The 13,702-nt window shown below is 42.0% G+C and overlaps 1 protein-coding gene across 6 annotated transcripts in view; it reads right to left on the reverse strand.

Annotated features, from left to right (window-relative positions):
• LOC128753680 (gamma-adducin-like) overlaps positions 1-13,702 on the reverse strand; it is a 68,902-nt gene that overhangs the window by 10,836 nt on the left and 44,364 nt on the right. For all 6 annotated transcript variants that reach the window (XM_053855616.1, XM_053855615.1, XM_053855619.1 and 3 more), the window contains exons 3-8: positions 4,492-4,630; positions 4,000-4,151; positions 3,069-3,149; positions 1,210-1,359; positions 628-771; positions 7-105 (exon numbers count right to left, since the gene is read on the reverse strand). In XM_053855616.1, the coding sequence (XP_053711591.1) occupies positions 7-105; positions 628-771; positions 1,210-1,359; positions 3,069-3,149; positions 4,000-4,151; positions 4,492-4,630 (765 nt within the window). The remainder of the gene's footprint in view (positions 1-6; positions 106-627; positions 772-1,209; positions 1,360-3,068; positions 3,150-3,999; positions 4,152-4,491; positions 4,631-13,702) is intronic.

The raw sequence follows: 13,702 nt of genomic DNA on the forward strand, positions 1-13,702 counted from the left end.
ATTCACCTGGATTTCACAGGCCAACTCTGCGTTGTAGATGTAATGAAACGCCTCCTCTATTGAGTCTCCGAGGGCAACGATACCATGATTCCTCAGCACCAGCACCTTGGACACACACACACATACAACAAAATTCATTTCTCATCTTTATTCAACCACTTTATTGTTGTTTATGAACAGGCTTTTAGCAAGGATTTTGAAACAGGGCGTCTAAAGACACCCCCCCAGGCCATTCCCTTGCAGACATGAAATGTCAATGACTGACTTTACTACTTGCTCTGTAGAAAAACAAGCTGTAAGCATTGATATGTACAAAAATAACTTTTTTTTAAACAAACATCGGACCAGACACCCTCCTTACTACAAGCCTGTTTATGAATAAGATGCTTTTTAAAAAAAAAGAATCTAAAGAGAATTTGGTTGAACCATGCCTGTAATAATAATAATAATAATAATAATAATAATAATAATAATAATAATAACAATAATAATAATAACTCAGAAATACTGACAAACTTAATTCCACATTTATTTCCCAAAGTGTTAAATGATCTACTGACTCTGCTTGAAGTACAGTAGAGACTGTACTGATAGAAAAAAAAACAAACCAAAGGTTGTGTGATTCACCTTGGATGTGGGACCGAGAGCCTTCTGCAGCTCCTTGCGCTCGTCTTGGTCGTCCAGACTGCCATGATAGTTGTAGTAGGAGATCTCACCCAGAATTAAAGCCTCCTGGGAAATGGGCAGGAGGCCACACTTCATGCACGACACCTGCAGGGGGCGAGAGTGAGCAGAGCCGTTGACGACTGCAGTCCAAGGAGAGGGCCTGACCTCACCTGCTCTTCGTTGCTGGTAGTTGAACTTCAGCTTTATGTCAATGTTTTTGCGGACCAAAGGGCTAAATAAGCAGCTTAATCCCTTAAGATGTTGATGACTAATAGTGAAGTTCAAGTGTTTTAGAAGTAGTGGATTTTCTTGCTCGGTTGGATGACACCCTTTCATGACCTTTTACATTTTAATGATGGCTCATTTGGTGCACGTGCCACCAGCAGGTCTGTCCACATAAAACAATTACGGCGCTGTCAGTTGATGACATGCCCCAAACAGCGCCCCTGCTGGTTTAGTATTTTAAATTATTATATTAGTATAGTTTCGTATTTGATTTGGTGAGAAACAGTTACAGTTAGATTAATAATATATAGGACTCACTGCTGCCGTGGCGGGGGTGTGCACGTGTACGACACAGCGGACGTCTGGACGCATGGAATAGATGGCAGCGTGGGGGCTGAAACCAGTGGGGTCTAGTCTCAGATTGGTGGAGCCTTGCTCAATAACATCCCCGATGATATTGACCTTGACCTGAAAAACGACAGGGAGAGCAATGAGGAGGTGAACAAGTGCAAACGGCCTCACACACACGTCATGATTCCTGAGCAGAAATCACATTAGGCGGACTCTGCACGGAAACAAAACAACAACGGTGAAACCAGCGGCCCAGGCTGGTTATTGGATTACAGGACGGGAGACGTCGGAGATCCAGGCTGATAGCTGGAGGAGAGACAGCTGGACGACCATAAAAGGGACAATAAAGACAGATAAGTGCTGGATGGGACCGAGGCATGAAACAGAAGGAATCGCGTCAGGAAAAGTGAGTGCAGATGTCAGCGCTCGCAGTTAAGAGGTTGATAACAGACAGAGAGTCCTCACTGGCTGCGCCGGACCTGAACGCAACCACATGTTGCTCGGTGATAGAAAACAGAAGCTCACTTAACTCTCTCACAATGCTGTGTATCACAACAGGAAGCGCATCCATCATTCAGACTGAGGCGAAGACACCCGCCCATCCTGTCTCATTCCCACACGCACCTCCACGATTATTCCACTCCTAAATGATGAAGCACAAAATCCGAAAACAGCCTGCTGGCGACCCCTGCGTGAATCCAGGCAGAAAATCCTGGAACATGTCCAGCACCGCCTTTAAACATCCATCGAATGAGACTTTATTGATTGATTTGATTCGACCCCAAACACGGCGCCCTATCTCCACACATGGTGGTAGCCAGCTGTCAGGACGGAGCAGCACGGACTGGGTGGAATCCCTCCGGTCCACTATTGTTTCACCCTCCCGTGTCCTTCAGTCAGAGGCTGAACAAAGACCCTCTGTGACCCAAAACACCACACGTCTAAATATAATGGGAATGCCAAAGGCCATGCTAGAAGGACTCTGGATTCTGATTGGACGGTTTGAAGGTGATAAGAACGTTCCAGAATAGATACTTCAAGAGGAGCACGGCGCCTTGAATTCGACAGGGAATTTATGTTCACCATCCCAATAATAAAGAAGTATTTGCCACAGTGGCCATGATGTCAACAGCATCAGGACAGTTGTGACTCTAACAATAACACTGTGGCATGTCAGGACAAACTACACACGTACACCAAGAGCACCACCACATGTGGTCCACAGGGAAAACAATCGAAAATCAAATGCAAAAATAAATGTGGATACAGCAGATTATAGCTGGCGCCTGTTGAAGCTCCATTTTCCGCAATCATTATGTTGAAATTATTGGAGAGAACAATTATGATGACATCATTTAGCTCGAGCTGCTGCACATGGTATGAACTTGAGGAGGAGAGTCTTTATCTGATGGCACCAGGGCGACCTGCACGTGAACCTTCACACACTTTCAGAGCAACTTCCAGCTCAACAACATCGTGTCTCAGTAAAGACTCCTAAACCCGGTGAGATCAGAAGAATATTAAAGGTTGAAAACAAACATCAGATGAAGTCAGACTACTGAAATGAAACAGTACACAATGTTCTTCAGTAGGTGCCATCGGCGCCAACAAACAGAGGTAGAAAATAATAGTACTGCTTTCACATAATGACATAAAAAAATATTCAAATGATTATCTATTAGTTTTTAAAATATTGAACTCCGCAAAAGAAATTGCGTCAGACAGTAAAAGACGTTACTTTTGCATCTTAGACCTCAAGAAATTCAGGAACCTGGCAAGTGAAAGAATTAATATTTAGGCAAACAATATCAACTGGTGGAACTTGCCAGATTTGAAGCGGATGCCTCAGCGAATGAAAGCCCTCTGGGGATGATGAGGATGTGATCTTGCTCTTTGCTGACTCGAGCCTGGAGGACAAAACAACATGTCAGTCAAACCAAACCATAACTCAAAAAAATGTTGCCTTACGGCCTGGAATTTACACCTTTATCGTAAGGAAATTAAAACAGTTTCATGGTTTACATTATAAAAAAGGAATTCAGAGGATTATACAGTAGTTTTCATTTCCCACTAGGAATTTTTTACAGTAAGAGAGACAAAAACCTTGACATTGACATGTAAAAAACTAAACTTATGAGTTCCATTTCTCATCTTCAGTACATTTCTTTACGCAAAATATTTACACAACTCTTCAAGTAAAAATGTCACCTAAAATAATAACACTATTTTGGCTGATAACCTTCAGGCAGTGAAACAAGCATATGCTCAACAGCTATGCTGAAATGTTACTTATAAATCATAATCATTTAAACTTTGTCAAGAATATTGCAAAATTCTTGTTTGGCTCATGAAGTGAGAGCTTAGATGAGGTCCTTATTTATCACCTCAGTTGAGAAGAGGCGTGACTGTGGGCAGTCTGGAAAAATAAATGACATGAAATTTCAAAAATGAAACAGACCGGCTTCAGTGGCAGTCTTTTAAATACATTTACATGGGCTTTTTAAATCATCTTCTGTGACCTGATAGTGATTTAAACAACTTCACATGTGTAAAAAACAATTAAGCGACTACAAACATTCACTTCAAGTTCCTCCTCAACTGTCTGAACTATTTCTGACTCAAAGGTTCTCTCGCAGAGACACGGCTTAACTTTGAACTTTGTTCCATCTAAATAATGCATGGCGGGTAAAAATAAAGACGAGTCTTGGAAAGAGCCTTTTAGCGCTAACTGCTTTTAACTCCCTGCTGACGTCTTACCGAGATGTAGGAGTTGGCCAAGTGTGCCCAGTTGAACAGGTCCACCAGTCTGTAGAGACTGGCCAGTTTGCAGCGCGTCAGCTTCTCTCCCTTCACCATGGTGGATGAATCCACACCGAACATGTCATTGATGGGTGTAACCATTCCCAGACCTGCACGCAAGACATCAGGGAAATATTAGAAGACCTGCTACACGTCTACTAGACCCACACTGCATCGTCTTGGATTTCAAATAAGAGCATAAATGAGTGTCTTTAATTTCTTATACACAGTCAGGGCCAGTTCTGTGATTGGAAGCAGGCGCTCCATATGGACGTCTGGACCAGAATTCATGAAAGAGCAGAAGTATTTGTGCCTCTTCCGGAGTCCGGACTCCTGTGTTTAGATAGTTTTTTGGGGGGTGGCTCAAAGTAGTCGCACCCACATGAGCAGGGAGACATGCCATGCTGGATGTCAGCATCTGGTTGCCAACCAAAGAGGTCAGTTACTCACTGAGCGGGGAGCTGTTGAAGCCGGCGACTGAGCTGGCCATGAAGAAGTCCGCAATCTGTCTGAGGGCCAGCAGACCTGTAGGGTTGTTCCCCTTGTTCTGCTGCTCCTGGATCAGACTCTCCAACTCTTCTTTGAAGGCCTGCGAGAAGACAACAACAGGGGTCAACTGAGAGTACAGTCATTTATGATGGGAGAAGCCAATGTTTGGTAATGAACCCTTTTGCAAAACAAAAAAAAGTAGTATGTATTTTACAGCACAAAAATGGACATATTTAATTTTTATTCATCACATAATGACACAAACCTCACAGCACAATTCAAGTGCATGTGTGTATATAAGTGTCTGCAAATAACCAAAGCTAAACAGTCAACATATATTGATATATTTATTGCTATGCAAGTGTGTTATGTGAGGATCACAAAAACGGACTTCATATCAGGGGTTTAGCAATGGGGGGGACAGGAAACATGGATAACAGGAGGGAAAATAAGGAAGCGTTGTTAATCTCAGATTAGACATGCACCTTATGTTGTCAATCTAAATCATCCTAAGAGAGCTGCTGAAAGCAGATTGGCTCACACCACCACTGGTCGGTTGGGAGGAGAAAGTGTGTGGCTCCACGGTTGTGAAACAGTGTACTATGTGGGGTCGTAAAAACACAGCTGTCTGTATTTACGGCAGTAAAAAAGACATTTCTGTTTTCTTCACTTCATTTGTGACACATTTACGCTTGGAGGTTTGGAAACTGAAGTCTGAGGGATAAACTGAAGATTCATGCACTAAGAATTAAGACTTGAATGGGTCGTGGCTCAGAACTGAACCCTGGTTCAAGTGTCTAGTCAGGAAGAAAAAAGTAAGTCTCAAGTGAAGTGAAAAACACTAATCTTTCCATGATAACTGCTCCCAGCTTCCCTGTGCCACAGAGAGACATCCACTTGGTGTTCACTGCCCTTTATCAATATTAATGCTCCGTCTCAGTTCCCCTGGAGTCTCCAGCATCTCTGACAGTTAGCTTCCACTCACATGTGCCCCCCATCGCCCTGGAGATGATTCACCAGTGCTTCATCAAGTGAGTTGGCTCCAGCGGCCCTCGAAGTCAGAACACAAGAGTCGATGCTGGACTGACCCAGACATTCTTCTGACTCGGCCACTGAGTTGCTCAGGCAACCAAGTAGCTGCGGATGTGCCATGGTGGTGGGTCCGGATATTTGTCAGCCGTTTGCTTCAGTGACTTTTGTGCTGTCAGACAGATATTCACTTGTAGCCCAGTGATATAAACAAGACTTGCTGTAAATACATAAACAATCCCTGTGTTTGTTAAGATGACTATGAGAGCAGAGAATTTCCAAACTGTACTTCTGGCCTCCATTAAATAGTTTCTGAATTCCTCCATCTAACTCGAGAAGCTACAGTATCGTCAAGAAACAATATCCGAATACAATATTTACACATTATCAAGGTAATCGCCGCATAAATGATCGTGTATTGGACATGGCTCGACACTTTTAAGTTTAGAATAGGCGATTGTTCTTCAACCGTCGATGTGAAATTCTCCGGAACTTGATTCCATATTTTTGATCCCACAAAATAAATTACACAACAACACGTGACAATATACATTTCATCATAATGAATCTTTTGAATACTCAAAGTGCACAGTCCCGCCCCAGTGGAAGGAATGTGCGGGTACAAGACACATAAGAAAACGGCACAAGAAACAAAACAAACAAACTACTTATTGATATGAGTATTTGCAGCATGTTACCAGGCAAGTAATAAATACACAGTACTGATTAGTGTCTTGTTGAGACTGACTAGATTTTGCCCTGGAATGTAGTTATTATGTGCCCCTCAACCTAAAGTGTTACCAGTATTTTACATAGACAATTTGCTACAAGACTTTGTAGACTTGGTAGCTCATAAGTATCACATGAACCAGACGTGGACCTGCAAAGTAGAAGACCTGCAGCCCAGAATCACAGGACTCCACAAGATCAAATAGGGAAGAAAATAAATATGTGTACTGGTTGCAGTGGCGGACTGTCAGGGCCAGCAAGGCCTTCTCTGCTGGCCCTAACATAACCAGGAATCATGAGCATATTTATGACAAAAGTCAAATTCATTATTAATGCATTTTCCCCCAAAATATTGACTGTAGTATACATAATAATCATACTCATGTCAGCGTGTATCCTAGTGTTGTTTTTCTAGGATAGCGTTTTTATCCAATCAGAATCCAGCTAGCTTGTGTGGACATGTCCAAGGCCTTCAGCAGCAACAGTGCAGGCGCAGGTGCCCTCAGAGTGACCGGACACATATAGTTGATGGATAGTTGCGATAGCCAATCAGATCACCAGTTGGGGACAGCGAGGCCTTCTAACTGGCCTCATGTTGAACGTGACTTGTACGCGTCCTGTGATTGGATACTCATAACGTCATGGACTTGACTGAAGGCCTATGTGTAAAATGCACGGCCCACCACTGACTGGTTGGTATCTGGGTCTAAATTTGCTGTATTTCCACTGCTCATATTTTGCATCATCTTTCACCAAAACAAACACAACCAGAATTACACAGAGCTCATTGCTTCAGGCTCCTCTCTGTTGTGGATCAGCCAAACATATGTACCAACCGGAAGCACGTCAACTGCCACTTTGTGTGTGCACAAACATACTGTGGCCATCATCTCAGCCAGGACATTTTCCTGGCACAGCCAACACTATCTGGTCCTAGCAGTTTGCCACACTCAAACTTGACTGTTGGCAGCTTTGTGAGCTGAATGACAGACTGGTTCTTGCTGGAGATAGTGGTTTCAATGACCCACAGCACTTGAACAACAGTGAAATAAGGGTTTTAAAAAGGAGACTGCTGAATAGAATTTGTGTTTTTCATCTAATTTAAATCAGGAACCCAAGCAGGTCTGTGAGCGTTCAGAGTAATAAAGTTGGTAGTGCCAGCCACATGGAGAAAGAAGGAATAAAGATAGGAAAATTGGCTGCGGAAGAGCGGGTCAGACGTAACAAACTTAGGTTTAGTTTCCTGGACTGGCCAGTGATCTCAGTCCCTCCTGGTCAGCCTGATGTTATTGTGGCAAAATGGTCTCTGCTCAACCATATTGTCAACATCCAACAACACAAAGGCAACCTGTTCCCTCACAGACTTCAGATGGTTATGTCTTCAACAACACTTTTGATGCACATCTGAAAACACATTTATACTTGAAGTCTTTCACAGTGTGCTCAATCACTTTGAAGACCAATTCATGCCGTTATTCAGGTCAAATGTGCAGGCAATAAACTTATAAGCTACATTATGAGCTACTACTTCTGCAAGACAAGTAGCTGAGTGGATCATCATTGTAAAAAAAAAAAAAAAAAAAAATTAAAATAATTTATTTGATTCAAACAGTATTTCCACTCAAACATGTTTCTGGTAATAATTCTGGGGGTTTCCCCTCTTGTTGCATACTTATTTAATACAAGAAATGTGTCACAAAGCAGAACTCTTTTTGGGCACACCATGCGGCTGATGTAGCAACAGAGATACTTGGAGACGAGGACCAGCCTGAAGAACACATAGAGCAACACACTGAGCAGCCACTTCTGCCACCGTGGCAAAGACAAGGCTGTTGCCCATCAAGCCACAGGTCTTATTCCAGATGAGGGAAATGGAAGCTATGTCGCTTGCTGAGGGGAAAGTGTGGTGGATGTTATTAACCACACATGATGGAAGGGGTACTACTGATGTCTACCCAAGGGTCTCAAGCGTTATGCTATGTAGCCATTCTATCTGGAAAAAAAGCCCCCACAGTAAAACAGTATTTCTTCCTTTTAATTGTGGCTTTGGTTGAACCCATGTCATGGACCATTTAACTCCTGGTTACTTAGGTAAGAAGCCAACAGTTTGCTAGCGTATGTCTGATCAAGAAGCAAGTATATCACACATATCATATGCCCTGTATATTTCTATATAGATTTGAAAACAGTATCTCTCCAGCAGCAATGACATTTGACTGTTGCGGAAGAGAGGCAAAGAAGAGCTCAACAGTGCAGCCTCGAGGGGAAAACAAAAAGGGGACTCGGCTGTATTTTTTCAGGCATTTCTAACACATTAAAACACATTTTGTGGATTGTTTGCTCACCCATTATGGAAGAGCTTCCCATCGCCACAGATAAATGACTTGCTGGGACTAAGACAGACTTGTATTGAAACTCCAAATGTCTGAGAATATTGTCTCAGTAAGCTAGCGTGTACAGTACACATCAACACACGTACACAATTCAAGCAAAGGCAAGAAGATTACAACATCAGGGATTTGATTTCCATCATCCAAAGAGATTACTTGAGGGGCTGAAAGTGGATTTCGTCATTAATATTTCTGTCAAAACCCCCCACATCTGTTGGACCAAAATAACATCCCGCCATGTGTTTTTGCGCAGCTCTTCTCACGTCCAAGTTAGTGTCTTTGAAAGCCAAAATGTATATAGGAGAAATGACTTCATACATATCACTAGCACAACATGTAACTCCAATAAAACAAGCGGGAGACATTTCGGAATCCAGCAGTTTATCTGAAAATGACTGCATAGCCAAGATTTTTTTAACATTTATTCTGGGGCCAAGCATTCACAAAAGGCATCTTCTGTTCGTGGAGCACATTACTGCAGTCGCATGACAACCTTCAGGCAACTTCATGCTTCATTTTCGTCATAACCACCAGCGCCCCACTGGACAACACAACACACTGGTTTGACTTAGATAAATCTTCTGAATCAATACTGGAACAAGTCGTAGTCTTGTCCACATGTTGAGACCTTGCTGAGCGAGTCAGACTACTACTACTACTGTGACTGTTGAAGGGAAATTAGATTATAATAGAAGACTGTTAGATTTAACTTAAGTTATATGAATGATCTAAATTAATAAATACTGATAATTATTAAATAATGGGAAAGTGTATGGGGTGACGTTATGTGTCAAATGTAATTTCAATGTAGTTATGGGGAAGAAGAACAGAAAACAAACACTTTGAAAATACCTGAGTTATATTCAGTATTTTAATTGTACAGACAAAGGGCCGCAGCTTGCCCAGGTGTAGAAGGCTATTCCCGCCGAGCATGCTGTGGTTAACTGTATCAGTCAGAAACTTGGACATTTCTTTTCTTAGTTGAGCTGAAACTGCTGTTTTCTGTCGCACTATCCGAGTATGAGGTCATTTCCTACAGCAGGATAAGATTACGCTCTCACAGTAACAAATATCCTGCACAGGTACACTAGGGAGAACACAGTGACCTTCATTTTCAGGTGTTTTGATGACGTCTCCTAACTCAGATCATTTCAGCTTTGTGCGATATTAACACAAAGGGATCTACAGCGATAGTAATGCAAGATACCAGCACATTCAGTTAACATCCTCCTGGACACACCAACTTTCTCAACTCAAAACAATTCCAGTATGGGCAGCACATTTTTTTTATTCATGGTCTTTCCACAGTTGAAGACCTTGTGACCTTTCACCTCATGGTGAATGTTTCTGTGTACTGTTTGCTCGATGGATGTGGAAATATCAATGGCCTTCAGATGAAAACCCCTGGTGAGTTCAGTTTATTTCTGAGCCAGTGTTTTGACGTTATGAGTTTCTTACTTAAATTTCCACCTCTTTTTGATTAGCCAAATGAATATCATATCTCATTTGTAACAGTAGAATAATTCTAGAATAGTTTAAGCTACACTACCACCGGCAAGACTCGTCACTGTGTGGTAGCCTTGAACCCTGAAACCACACATTAGTAATGCAGTAAAGGAGCCAACTCAACCGAGTCACTGTACTCACTTGAACCTCCTTCTCTTAAGGAAGCAAACATGGACTCAAACATCCTTCATACAAGACCATCTGTTGCTTTACATCTACATTTAAAAGGGCATCTCTTTCTTTTAGGTTCACCACTTGGAAGTCCAGTTAGCAAACTCCCTGCTTCAGACTATGTGAAGATCCCACTTGTGACACCACTTGCCGCAGGGTCTGGGGGATACCCGCTTAGTCTGGCTGTAGTGGTTAACCCCAGAGTCACACTGTCTGTCTCTCTACTGAAATACAAATAGGTGGAGGCTTCAGGAAGGGCCTGTGGTGAAGTACGACAGTTACAAATGACTATGGCCACATCCACATTTTTAGAAGGAATTCCCTCAATTTCCGTGGTTTGCTTTAAGCACCGGGAGAATTGTTTTCATTTTTTAGGTCGCCCCCGATTTGCAATAGACTTTCAGCATGTTGCCCTCTAATCCTGTGGGCACGACTCCACAGCTGAAGTTTTGCTAAGTTCAGCGCCCAACAGATGTTGCGAAATGCCAAACAGAAACACAGCTGCCAAAACAGCTCCGAGGGGAGAGGCGATGGTTTCCTACAAGAATCTTGGAAGCGGGTCCGACCACTAATGTTCTATCAAATGAGGCCTTCAGGACTTGAAAAGGAGAAAGGAAAAACAAAATAGAGAGCAGCCGTGACATTCGCCTCCTGTGAGTGTTTTTTAACTGGAACCTGCAAGAACAAAGTAAAGAATGCACTTGGGATTGAAGATGGTGGAAGAAAAAGAAAAGTTCCTTCACCAAAAATCTGAAGGAAATTGTAGTTATTGAGAAGTTATTCTGGTTTCGTTCGTAACAAACTCCTTGTGCATAAAAAAAGAGAAGAGGGGATTTGGAAGGAATAAAGGAATAACAAAACAATGACTCAAGCTTCTGCATTAGATTATCTTTTCACTCTTTCGACTAGAAACAGAATCACTAATAACATCTGTAGCCAGAGACACAAAGGCTTTGCTTTACCACAGAAATAATTCACAACATAGCAATGATCATCAGCAGAATGCTCCAAAAATCCCCTCAAGGTGCTTGCATGTCATACCAATCACTGATGACAAAACAATGCTGATGGCCAAAACAAGATGATTTGAAACTTGGTGCATTTTCATCCACTGGATTTAAGCTAAATAGCCAGAGGTTAGAAGTAGAATATGTGCTTGACTAGATGAAGCAATCCTCGCAATAAGAAGAATCTGAAGTATTGACTTGAACTATGATACATTGAGGCCAAGGCCATGAAGAGTGGATGAACTGAGAGGAGCTGCAGGATCAATATCAGCTGCCTGAAGAGGCACCCACTACTATTAGTCAAAAAAAAAAATCTACAGAAAAAACGCTGCACTTCTCCCCACAGGTTGGGAGGGTGAGGGGACATCTTCTGGTTAAAAGTTTTCAGGCTGTTTTTGGGCTGTTGCCACCAGATACGAGATAAGAAGAGAAGGGACAGCGGTCAGTAACTGTACCTCAGCTGGAGTAAGATTCAGCAATATACTTGAATATGATCTATTTTTCGTTTGACTTGCTTTTTACTTTGACTTAAATGTCTCTCAAAGATGGCTGAAGGTAAACAGACATGTAAATGAAATGGGTGGAAGGAGATTTTTGTGTCTTGGTCTATATTGGTCTCACTTAAACACAACCTGCCATTTTAGCGTAGGAAACATGTAATTCTGGAGCCGCCACCAGTCTCATAACACTGGAGTGAAGATAAACAGAGAGAGAGCGAGAAGGAAGGACGGAAAACAATGGAAAGGCAAATAAGTGGAAGATGTTTTTTAACATGAGTACGAGACAAACAGAGCTGGTGTGGAAGCATTACAAATACAACAGATTTTTTTTCTGAAAAAGTCTTCCTGAATAATTCATAGTGATATCAAAGAATGTTTCAAATGCAGTGAAGTGATCCACAAAGCATCAAGGTCCATTTCCTCATTTTTCCACTTACTGCGTAATCCCTCACTATGACCTCATGTAACCCAAACGTCGGCTTCTGAGGAAAAATATTGTAGGAACTGAAGATACAAAACCAAATAAATGCAAGTGAATCACAGCAATATAATGTCTAAAGCTTGTCATAAAATGAAACAAGGGAAGGGAGTTTGACAAGATAACAGAAGCAGTGAAGAAAGCAAAGAGGTGTTTTTTTATGAATTTTTGTCACACCAAATGCTATAACACATCAGTTTCATGATTAATTTTAGAGCTAATTTCAGTGCTTTGAGAGCAATGACTGTTCGGCTTTACTTCCATTAACATACCTATTCTATTTGCATTGAAATTGAATGAATGCTGTGGCAAAACTTGAAGGTAAAGTCATCTCAATGGACTGAAAAATACATCTTAATACATACATCTTAGGCAGAGTGCATTACAGTGAACACAACTACTTGCAGTACACACTGACTTGACTCAAACATGCCATCGAGTCGTTTCATCTCACACTTTCATCATGAAAGCTCACTTCTGCGTCTACTGAAATCAGTAAACGCTTGTGTGAATTAAAGTTGCTTTACAGAGTTTCATAAAAGCTCCATTAACACAACCAAAGCAGTGATAATGATGTTGGAAGAGCAGTGAACCTCAACAATCTGGTATCACTCTATGTTGTTGCTGTTGAGCTTATAAGAGGACACAGATGCCAAATATCCTGATGTGAGGAATGGAAACACTGAGCAGCGTGCTTCGAGACACCTGTTACCCTCGGCTGAGCGTCCTGGCTCGGGTTCAAACCACATCACAGGGAATAAAACACATACCAGTGCCTGACCTCCAGTGTGACGCAGTGAGACGTAGCTGCGCATAATTACGATGGTGAGGCAGTAAAATGACAGTTTCACTGCTAATAACAAACAGTGTTTACAACACTAAGGGACCAATAAATGTGCACAAGAATGAACAAAGCATAGCACAATTTAACTTTAACATGACCTTGTCATTCAGATGAGGCTAGCGGAGAATACCAACCCAGAAAACGCTCTTCAAACAAAAACAAACAAGCAAAATAAACATTAAGAAATGGATTTTATTTACGTAGGTGAAGACAGCACCAGGACCAATCGGTTGGTAACATTAGACAAGAAAGCATTCTTTCACTGTGCTTCCATTCATTTTCTTCTGCGTAGAGACAATGGGTCACAGAGCTGAAGCCAAGTGCCCTGGACTTCCTCTCTCCACAAACCTCCACCACAGGGCTTCCCACAGCGCTGTGTCGCCTTGACAAGATGTTCTCCTGAAAAATTCCTACTCCACAACATGTTGATGCTATCAAGCATTAATACATCTTTGGCACATCTTGCTTTTATTTCACAAGGAGTTACAAAGATCCTAGCCACGTGCTGTTATTGTCAC

The sequence above is a fragment of the Synchiropus splendidus genome, chromosome 2 (assembly GCF_027744825.2).
Source record: "Synchiropus splendidus isolate RoL2022-P1 chromosome 2, RoL_Sspl_1.0, whole genome shotgun sequence".
Taxonomy (NCBI): domain Eukaryota; kingdom Metazoa; phylum Chordata; class Actinopteri; order Syngnathiformes; family Callionymidae; genus Synchiropus; species Synchiropus splendidus.